The following is a 10,783-nucleotide window of genomic DNA, read 5'->3' as shown; positions in this document are numbered from 1 at the left end:
CGAGCTTTCTCTTTCCTTTCATTTACTCAACTTACCTAGGACCATTTGTTGAGGTTTTCTCTTGCATGAGAGTCCACTGCCTTCCTTTTTGCTTGTATCTCTCCTCCATATATGCTAAAATGCCATGTAGGCAGGCTTATAGAGCACTATTATACTTGCTCTTAAAGAGACCAATTCAAAAATCTCCCAACCAAGGCAGATAGTGAGGGATGGAATATTTTTTGTATTTTGCAAAATTACTCAATTAGCGCACTCATTTTCCTTTAAAAATATGTTTAAATGCGTTAATTATAACACATGCATGCGTAACCACTAAATGTCCAAGAACTTTTACATGCATCAATGAATTTCCTCATCCTTACATGCAATGATTTAATGCATCTGAAAAACTAAATATATGATAGGGAGCAATAAAAATTGGACTAGCAAAATGGAAAACAAAAAAAATCGAGATAAGCTCTCTAAACCGCAAAGGGGGAGATATGAGTTTTTTGTAATCTGGTTTGGTTGGTGTAGAGATCTGATCCTATCTCCTATATAGTTGTTGTGGGGATCAAGTCATAGGACAACCAAACCAATCTATGTAATCTCTTCGTTATATATACACGAGCGAGTTCCTGCTCCATGGTAGAAAACTCTTCCACCATCGTTCCTTTTACATGGTATACAAAGCCTAGCCTCTTCCAACATATCTAAACATGGCCCTTCCCTCTGCCCCCAACAAAGGTGATGATGGAGGTGGATAAAAATGCCCCGCACCCCGAGGTGGCGGATCTCGCAGAGGATTGTGGCAATGGCCGGAAGATCGAGGCGGTCGCAAACGCGGACCCGGTCCCGAGAGCGATCATTTGCCTCGGCCAGTCCACCTCATCCAAATCCTGTGGTAACTTTTACATTGATTTGTAAGATTCGTGAACTCTTGTTATTTTATCTGAACTATTTTTGCAACTCAAACTATGTCCACCCTGAACATGATGTGTATATCAAAATACAATCAAATATTGTTGGTTTAACTGAATATGTATTGAAGATTGAAAAAAATGTTGTCACAGTGACAAGTGATTCCAAAGATACGAAGGCAGCCATTATGGAGACACGTAGTTTGCACATAGGCTAGTCTCCATATGCGTAAGGAGCACGCTCTATATGTGATATCGAGGTTACCAATATGGCTACTCTATTAGAATTGTTCTGACTTAACTTGAATTCATAAAATAAAACAAGGGTTTCTTGGCCTGAAAACTGAAAACGTAGGAGTGCCAACGCAGTGTTTTCATCCTCTTAGCATCAGATTCCTCTAAATAAACACAAATAATTAATTCCCTCACAAAAGTACACAAGGACGAATTGCATATACAAATTAAACGGAAACAAGAAATCGCAGCAAAAGGCACGCGCACGAACTGAAAACGGCAAATAATTAACCTGCAGAAACAACCAGACCACTCCACTAGCTCAAGATGGATCATCCAACTGATTGATCAGTTGTGGTTAACCCTCCTGCAGTTGCTCCTGATCTGGCCGTTGCGGCCAGTGATTGGCGAGATGTTGCCCATATTCACCATGGACTGCGCGAAGTGCTGGAAGAAGATGTCCTGGCTGGCGGCGTAGAGCTTGACGAGTTCCGCGGTGGCTGGGCTGCCGGTGAAGAGCACCTCGTCGGAGCTGAGCAGGCCTTGGTGCACCAGCAGGTTCTTGTAGTACTGGTTGTCGAACTTGAATGGCGTCACGTGGTCCAGAAAGAAGAGGTTCTGGTCGCCGCCGGAGCGCGGGCACCGCGGGCGCAGCACCGCCGCCGCCGCCGGGTCCAGGGTGGAGTCTGGGAGGCCTTTGCCCGTCTGGTTGTACAGCCGCTGACGGAAGCTCGTGCACCGCGAGTCGCCAATGGTGTGGCTACCTGTAAAATATGGTTCAGTTTCCGGCCAGGGATTCTATCACGAGTTCATGACAAGATTCATCTTCCTAGTAGTATGATGTAATCTCTCACTGTAAGTTAGCACTGGTCAGTTTCTAACATGTAGCCTTTGACGTGTGCTTGATACAGTATGTGCAGGGCATGACTTGACATGCTACGGCCGGGTGCATGGATGCACGAATCCCGTGACTCGACGAGTCAAGAACGTACATGGCGTAGTACCAATCATCAGCAGCGACCTATAGGTACCTTACACGCAATTTAATGATGATGGACATAATTGTCACGTACTACAGCTGCATGGATTGACTTTGTCGCTACATACTCTACGTTAACAGTTGAAACGTGAGGTGTACATAGTAAGGTGGAGCCCCCATCACATCTATCCATCCATCCAAGTGCACGAGACGAACAGTTGGTGTAATAAACGATGATGCGGTAAGAGCTCTGTGGATGTACGTACCGAGGAGAGCGACGAGGTCGACGATGTCAAGGCCCTGGAGCTTGAACTTGGTGATGATGGTGGGGAGGGTATTGTTGGGAGCGGGGATGTCATTGTTGGAGCCCTGGATGCTGGCGCCCAAAGAGTCTCTCCTACCAAGAGGCACCATCCAGCCTGGGCCGCCGGTCTGCACGGTAACAAAAAGATTGGCCCGTGAAATTTTTCCAGAGTAGGAAGTAAATTTTGTCACGCAGAAAGTAATCAAGATGGGATTGTATGCGACTGTGAAGTGTCTGGAGTGCTGAACATCTTTGTTCTGGAGCAGAACTTGTACTAGTAAAAAAGTGAGGGAATTGCACAAACCACAATTATTGGGGCCAAATTTACACGTTCCAATTATTGGGGCCAAATTTACACAAAGCGGCTGTATTTTTTTTTTAGAAAAGGAGGAGGACAAAGCGGCTGTACTGTGTTTCTAAAGAAACATGCTGCAATACGTCATTTATATATACATTCTATTTTTTTGCGGGGGGCTTCCAATGTTTCACAAACCAACTTAGTGTTATCTACAATACAGTGTGCTAAGCACTTTTTACCATGACCTTATCCTGTGACATGGGATGCCATATTACTTTATATACCTATCAGATAATTTTGCCGCTGCTTTACCGAGCAGTGCGCCCCCACCTTTGTGTCTTCTTTTAGTACGGATTTTTTTATAACCATGCGTTCAGTACGTACATGTGTCACACAATTCATTTACCATACCAACATTGAAATTCAGGGGAGGGGGTCAATTGGGAGAGGACACATGTCTGTAGGCTGTAGCTTCACATTTCCGGCAACATGATTCGCTGCGAGTCCGCACACAAACTGGGAAGGAATATATACGGACAGCAAGAGGAACAGTTACGGGCGTTTGCAAGAAACTTGGTGGCGCTTGGCTTGAGTAATGATTAGCCAAGGAATCAGATTCATGGGGCTCTGGTAGCAAGTGACATGACGTAAAGCCAGCAGTAGGACGTACCATGACGGTGGAGTCGCGCGCGGCGAGGGCGAGGACGTCGGCGCAGGAGACGGTGCGAGGGCAGGCGGCCTCCAGCGCGGCCTTGATCTCGTCCACCACCTCGAACCCTCTCGCCGAGTCCTTGTTCGGGTTGGACCGCTTCTCGCTCACCACCGACGCGCTGCTGTCCAGCAGGATCGACGCGTCGCATCCCTGCACGCACACACGTGTAAACGACGTCCATATGATGATGACCATCGATCGATTACGCCGCCATGGACGCATGCACGCATGAGGGTGATGTGGTTGCTGCGTACCTTGACGAAGCAGTCGTGAAAATGGAGGCGGAGGAGGGAGGCGGCCATGCGGGGGTCCTGGGCGTGCGCCTTGCCGACGATGGACGCCACGATCTGCTGCGCCTGAGGGCACGAGTGGTCGTAGAAGTGCGGGTCCAGCTGCTGCTGCCCAGCCGGAGGAAATGCGAAGGTGGCGGGGAAGAGGAGGAGGGCGACCAAGGCGACGGCGGCAACCATTGCACCCCTCGTCATCGACATCGCTCTTACCGGAACTAGCTCGTTGGTGTCTTCTTGATGCTGTCCTGCTTACTGTTCAAGCGATGATGGTTGTGGTGAGAGGTAGCGGTAGCAGGGGTGGGCTTATATAACCGAGGCTTGCGAGGCTTTAGGTTGAATAAAACATGTGGCCATGCATGCATGCATGTTAATTACAGTATTATGGAGATACTTTGCGGGGCCAAGTATAACAAGCGTGGCTGGCTCGAGGCAGCTTCTCTGGCTCTTCCCTCACCTTTAAGTTGATATATACTTTTGATCACCAAAATATACTAGTATCATTTGTTCAATAGGTGTAGCTATTCCACTGGCCTAGCTGCCTTCTAGTAGTAGATAGGTATAGTTCTATAGAGTAACTCTTTTACCACAATTATTAGCTAGCTGTAGAGCAATATATGCATGGGCGATCTCAAGGCGCCAAATGCCCTTGTTTCCCGGTGGCCAACTTATTCTCTATATATACGGGCATCTGCTTTTTTGTAAATTACATATGTGTGCATCGATGTAAAGAGAAAAGAAGCTCTTCAAAGCCAGAAACGTAAAAGGAAAAGGAAAAGGAAAAGGAAAGATGTATTGAGTAGCTAGCTAGCAGTCTTGTGTCAGGTAGAATAAACATTTGAAGGTAGCAATCATGCATGTTTGTGGTAGCCCTTTCCATGTGTCCTTTGACGAAAGCCACCCGGGCGATTAGGAGTCGAAGAGGTAAAACTAAAAGCATTGCATTTCTCTCTCTCTTTTTTTGACACATTGTTTTCATAGTTTGTTCAGGATTTCTGTTCACACACGAACACGTCACCGTGTACCTTCAACGCCGAGGGTGATGCACCGCAGCTCACGCCGAAGGAGACCCGTCCGGAAGCGCGGTACGCAAGCAATCCGGCGGGTGCTTTTCAGGACCCGAAACCCCATGCGCCCGAGAGGGACCCCGTCTGAACGTGCGGCGGCTATGGGCTGCCCTAGGTCGGTTCGCCCACCCCTAGAGCCTCGAGGATCGCTGCCCTTCAACACGAAGAACGAACGAAGAACGAGAGAAAAAGAATAAAGGAGGGATGTAAAACTAGGGTAAAAAGTACATGTGTTTTGCGATTGTGTGTTGTTATTCAATCGGCCATCACCCCTAACATATATATGAGGCGGTTGGACTTTCCGTACAAGAAAACGACTCAAATCCCGTCCAAAACATCAAAAGATAACCTAACTCGGACTACGAGGGCCGGAACTTCCGGTCAGCCCGGAACTTCCGGGCTGAAATTACATCAAGTAGCCCTCTTTTATTGAATCTGCAGGTCGCATACTACTTCGGATGACGATGGTCCCAAAAGCAAAGTTGTAGATCTTGCAATGGACAAAAACTCTTCAGTTGATCACTTTTTCATCTGAGGTCATCTTGATGTCGAAATCGGCCCCGCAAATCTGCAAATAATATTAAAATTCCAGTTTTCGGGACGCACCGCGTGCAAATTTTCGGTTTAGCCTGGAACCTCCCCGGAAGTTTTGCCCGGAACTTCCGGGGCAAACTTATGCAGCACACTGTTTTGGCTCTAACTTTTGCATACGAACTCCGATTTAGACGTTTTTATATCGAAATCGATCGTCTCGACGAGACGAAGACAATTCGTGTAGAAATATTACTCATATGAGTCCATCTTGGGGGCATAATCAGCCGAATAGTGTTTTGAATGTAAAATCTCAGTACTTCAAACACAACTTCGGCCTTAGAGATTAGCTCAGATGGCTACGGCCCAAATATCAAAGTTTTTCCTTTTGACGATACGGAACTTTCTCACTTTGAGCACCTTTCCATTTGAAGCCTTCTTAATTATGTTTTTGACCATGCCAAAATCTGGTGTCAACACATGCCCTCCTGTTTTTCGGCAAAACTTGCGTGCCGAAAAATAACCTGCACAATGCTTTTCCTAAGGACGATGTCAACACTCCATCGGTCATTTTATGTGCTTAGGGCGATAATTTCTATATCGGCCATGTTTAACTTCTTGTTTACATCATACCTTGGAACCGATTACCACCAATCGGCTTTAAAGAGATGGGAATGAACCCATTCCTCGTAGCACTAAGGAAATCAAACTCTGAGAGGTCACGCCCTGTTAAGCAAGTAACATCCGGATGATTCCAATCCACCGATGCATTGACCAAAGCAACACAAGCCGAATTATCCGCGTGAATGACTTCTACCTCATCATCGACCCACTGTATTAAGAATTGATGCATGGTAGATGGCACACATTGGTTAGCATGAACCCAATCGCGGCCTAATATAACATTATAGTTGCCTTGCACTTCGGCGATGAAGAATGTGGTGGCCAAAGTTTTGCTTCCCAGGGTGAGTTCCATGCACATCACACCTTTGGCCTCTGTCTTTTCTTTACCCTCAAATCCATTAAGTACCATATTGGTCTTCATCAATGCATCATTATCTAATCCCAACTTCTTGAAGACCGAGCAAGGCATAATATTTACCACAGCACCACCATCAACGAGCATCCTAGCAACCGGCAATCCGTTAATATGACCTTTGAGGTACAATGGCTTCAAGTGTTTCACCGGTTCTTTTGGCTTCTCGAAGATAGCGTTCTTTGGACCAAAATCCAGTTGAGCCACCTCTCCTTCTTCACCTATAGCACGAAACTCGGCAGGTAAGTAATACACCATATTAATATCCATACCTTCCCGAACCGGCGTAGAGTCGTAATCCACCATCTCATCTTCATCCCCCAATGTGTATATTGGGCTCAAAGTTTCCTCAATTGAAGGGGATTTTTCAGGTGGTGTGGACGATGTAATAGGGGTCGCATCATCCTCTTTTGGTGGTGAAGGTGTTGCTGCAGCTAATGTAGAAGCATCTGTGTTTTGTTGTTGTTTAGGCCTCCACACTTGTTTTGTGAGTGCCATGGGCCGAATTTCACTTAACAATTCGTCCCTTTGCCTCTCCTCTTTGTGCTCTTCTTTCTCGTGGTTCCTCATGCGTTGTAATCTCCTTTTCATGGTCTTGGTTAAACCGGGAGGACACCACTTAGGTTGAGTATATTTGGGATCCCTTGGTTTGGCCTTACTTGTGCTCGCCTCATGATCACTAACCATGGAACCCTGCTGAACAATAACAATATCACCATTAGAAGTAGCCAGATTACCAACAATCGGCTTTTCGATCTCCTTTTGCTTGTCGCATTCTGAAATTTCCGCATTAGATGACTTAACACGCCACACTTTTTTATTGTCCTTACTTGGAGAAATTTTTGTTGGCCGATTAGCACCATAGCTCAAATGGCCTTGTGTGGGATAATAAAGCCTCTCGCGAGCAGGCCTTCTAGGTGCTGCCCACCCCATATGGAAAGCATAAGGAGCCATTGGGGGCTGCCCCCATCCTCCACTGAAGCCTCTCATGTAATATGGCGCATAGGAGGGTTGTGCCATCCATGGTGTCGGTGCCCATGACCCATATGGCCTTGCATATCGTCGAAACTCTTGCTCCGAAGGCAATCTTGAACGCTTTGAATGTGATGGCCGATTAGATCTAGAACCAGCCGCTTGACTTGCATATTTGGATAACAACATACTAAAAGTTGGCTTGATTCTCTTGTTCTTAGTTTCATTCTTTTTCCACTTGCCAACTTCTGAATTCTTCGGCTTGATCAATTTAACATGAGCATCCTTTTGCACTTGTGGTTGCCCCCTGAGTGTAGCATTTTTTATAGTGATCTTCAACACTTCCTTACCATCGGGTTGCTTCTCAAGCACAATCTTTCTTCCCAAGACCTTGTCGCCCTCCTTGCTATTCCTGGTTCACCAATAACAACATTATCTTTATTAGCGGATTTGGCTAGGTTAGGCCGAATTAACATTTTCTTCCCTTCCAAGTCTACGGTGTTTATGGGGAAGGGCTGCTTATCAACTTGCATCTCAGCAAAATTCAATCGTCCGTCATTAATGGCCGATTGTATCTGTCGTCGAAAAACATTGCAATCGTTAGTAGCATGAGAAAATGAATTATGGTACTTGCAATAAGCACGCTGTTTCAGCTCTTCAAACGGCGGTATGGTGTGTGATATTCTAATCATCTTATATAGCAAGAGAGCATCAAATATTTTATCACACTTTTATATATCAAAAGTAAACCTCATCTCCTCATCACGATTCTTGCGAATCGGCTTAAGAGCATTGCACATATAGGGTTTGGCCTTTGAGGACCAAACAAATTCAGTAGTATAGACATCAACCTCATTGTTTGAATTATCATCATTGTGTTCAATCATATGCATGCTAGGACGATCGGTTGTTGACCTATGGACCTCTTTACTTCGACTCTCTTGGGCCAAAGCTTTTTGTAAGACTTGATTAATGCTCAAAAACTCATAACTTTCTAGCCTCTCTTTAATGTGAGTTTTCAAACCATTAAGAACAAGATCCACCAAGTCTCTCTCAGTTATCACTAAGCTATACCATCGGGTTTTTATATCTCTAAATCTCTTGACATAATCGGTGACCGACTCATCATGTTTTTGCCTAACCGATGTAAGATGTGACAACTTAAGCTCATTATCGCCGCTATAAAAGTGATCATGAAACTTTTGCTCTAATTTCGACCATAAGAGAATTGAACCATGTGGTAAAGCAGAAAACCATGAAAATGCAGTGCGAGTTAAAGACAGGGGAAATAAACGCACTTTCAACTCTTCTATGGAACCCGCTTCACCCAACTGTGCTAGATACTGACTCACATGCTCCCAAGTCATTTTCGTACCCTCACCACTAAATTTAACAAAATCAGGAACCTTATAACCTTGAGGGTAATAAATTGCATCGAAGTGTTCATGATAAGGCTTTTGGTACACACGGCTCTTTACTTTTGGCTCGTTTCCGAAAGTTTCTAGAAACATCTTGTGCAAATCCTCCCTTAATTTAGCTAAAATTGGATCCGAGGTAGATGACGATGTTTGTGGCAATGACATAGGAGCAACCTGAGTACTAGCTATTGGTGCCACTTGTGAGATGGGCGTCGAACCATAATTCCGCGGAGGACCAAACATTCTTGCGCCTATGGGTGGTGTGACAAAGTGATTCGGCGTTGACACCGAATTGGGCGCACTCATAATAGGATTAGAGTATGTAGGTGTAGCCACAAGCTGGTTGGTTTGTGTAGGGTAAAAATTCAACGGCATATTATATTATTGTTGCATAGATGGTGCCGATGAAATAGGTAAAATTGGACTAAGGTTTTCGGATATACCAACAATACCATTAGATGATGGAGGCATATTTTTCCGAGCATTAGCACTAGCCACAAAAGAATTGTATGCCATCACATTACCCTTACTAACAAGACTTTCAATCACAGCCACTTGCTCTGGAGAAAAAACTTTACTCACAGTGATCACATCTAGTTCGTCGATGAGGGGAGGAAAATTGACGTTTCCAGCGGGAGTGATGTTGCCTTGACGGTCCTTCTTGAAACTTGAAAGAAACGCTTCCAAATCCTCCTTCTCGCGCTTCTTCTTGAGCGCCTCAAAAGCCTCTTCACGCTGCTTCTTGCGTGCTTCATAGGCTTGGCGATGTTCATCCGATAGTTCATCAAGACCGGGCTTAATGATGTTATCGGAGTCAACTTCTGAGGGCTTGGGGAGATTAGACATGGTTGATGATGATTCTTGATCTTTCGTCCCAGTGGAGTCGCCAAAAAGTGTGTTCGCACACGAACACGTCACCGTGTACCTCCAACGCCGAGGGTGATGCACCGCAGCTCACGCCGAAGGAGACCCATCCGAAAGCGTGGTACGCAAGCAATCCGGCGGGTGCTTTTCAGGACCCGAAACCCCACGCGCCCGGGAGGGACCCCGTCTAGACGTGCGGCGGCTATGGGCTGCCCTAGGTCGGTTCGCCCGCCCCTAGAGCCTCGAGGATCGCTGACCTTCAACACGAAGAACAAACGAAGAATGAGAGAGAAAGAACAAAGGAGGGATGTAAAACTAGGGTAAAAAGTAGATGTGTTTTGGGATTGTGTGTTGTTATTCAATCGGCCGTCACCCCTTACATATATATGAGGCGGCTGGAATTTCCGTACAAGAAAAGGACTCAAATCCCGTCCAAAATATCAAAAGATAACCTAACTCGGACTACGAGGGCCGGAACTTCCGGTCAGCCTAGAACTTCCGGGCTGAAATTACATCAAGTAGCCCTCTTGCACTGAATCTGCAGGTCGCATACTACTTCGGATGACGATGGTCCCAAAAGCAAAGTTGTAGACCTTGCAATGGACAAAAACTCTTCAGTTGATCACTTTCTCATCCGAGGTCATCTTGATGTCGAAATCGGCCCCACAAATCTGCAAATAATGTTAAAATTCCAGTTTTCGGGGCGCACCGCGTGCAAACTTTCGGTTTAGCCCGGAACCTCCCCGGAAGTTTTGCCCGGAACTTCCGGGGCAAACTTATGCAGCACACTGTTTTGGCTCTAACTTTTGCATACGAACTCTGATTTAGACGTTTTTTATATTGAAATCGATCGCATCGACGAGGCGAAGCCAATTCGTATAGAAACATTACTCATATGAGTCCATCTTGGGGGCATAATCAGCCGAATAGTGTTCTGAATGCAAAATCTCAGTACTTCAAACACAACTTCGGTCTTAGAGATTAGCTCGGATGTCTACGGCCCAAATATCAAAGTTTCTCCTTTTGACGATACGGAACTTTCTCACTTTGAACACTTTTCCATTTGAAGCCTTATTAATTATGTTTTTGACCATGCCAAAATCTGGTGTCAACAATTTCTCATCCGGTTCAAATGTACATTACAATGTATCCCCCCGGACGACTGGGGTTCGACCATGCTGC

General features: G+C 45.6%; 2 protein-coding genes across 2 annotated transcripts; both read right to left on the bottom strand.

The window, feature by feature from the left end:
• Nucleotides 1–1,298: 1,298 nt before the first annotated feature.
• Nucleotides 1,299–4,014, bottom strand: LOC125514605 (peroxidase 72). Its single transcript, XM_048679941.2, has 4 exons — nucleotides 3,681–4,014; nucleotides 3,385–3,576; nucleotides 2,379–2,544; nucleotides 1,299–1,897 (listed from the first exon to the last, which is right to left on the bottom strand). The coding sequence occupies exons 1-4, from the start codon at nucleotides 3,915–3,917 to the stop codon at nucleotides 1,482–1,484; spliced, it is 1,011 nt and encodes a 336-aa protein (XP_048535898.1). The 5' UTR covers nucleotides 3,918–4,014; the 3' UTR covers nucleotides 1,299–1,481.
• A 1,919-nt stretch (nucleotides 4,015–5,933) lies between these two features.
• LOC147966040 (uncharacterized) lies at nucleotides 5,934–7,210 on the bottom strand. The gene is made up of 2 exons (XM_087528113.1): nucleotides 7,178–7,210; nucleotides 5,934–7,040 (listed from the first exon to the last, which is right to left on the bottom strand). Exons 1-2 carry the CDS (start codon nucleotides 7,208–7,210, stop codon nucleotides 5,934–5,936), a joined length of 1,140 nt encoding a protein of 379 aa, XP_087384239.1.
• Nucleotides 7,211–10,783: the final 3,573 nt, after the last annotated feature.

This window comes from Triticum urartu, chromosome 6A (genome assembly GCF_056163025.1).
Source record: "Triticum urartu cultivar PI428250 chromosome 6A, HENAU_Tu73, whole genome shotgun sequence".
Lineage (NCBI taxonomy): Eukaryota > Viridiplantae > Streptophyta > Magnoliopsida > Poales > Poaceae > Triticum > Triticum urartu.
This window is presented reverse-complemented; position numbering and strand designations above follow the sequence as displayed.

What these genes read in the sequence shown, in the direction of transcription:
- LOC125514605 (XM_048679941.2), bottom strand. Translation starts at nt 3,917, where the DNA reads ATGTCGATGACGAGGGGTGCAATGGTTGCCGCCGTCGCCTTGGTCGCC. An exon ending in CGCGCGACTCCACCGTCATG is followed by an intron (nt 2,545 to 3,384) that starts GTACGTCCTACT and finishes GTTACCGTGCAG; the next exon opens with ACCGGCGGCCCAGGCTGGAT. An exon ending in CGACCTCGTCGCTCTCCTCG is followed by an intron (nt 1,898 to 2,378) that starts GTACGTACATCC and finishes CATATTTTACAG; the next exon opens with GTAGCCACACCATTGGCGAC.
- LOC147966040 (XM_087528113.1), bottom strand. Translation starts at nt 7,210, where the DNA reads ATGGTGCTAATCGGCCAACAAAAATTTCTCCAA. An exon ending in GCCAACAAAAATTTCTCCAA is followed by an intron (nt 7,041 to 7,177) that starts GTAAGGACAATA and finishes ATTGTTCAGCAG; the next exon opens with GGTTCCATGGTTAGTGATCA.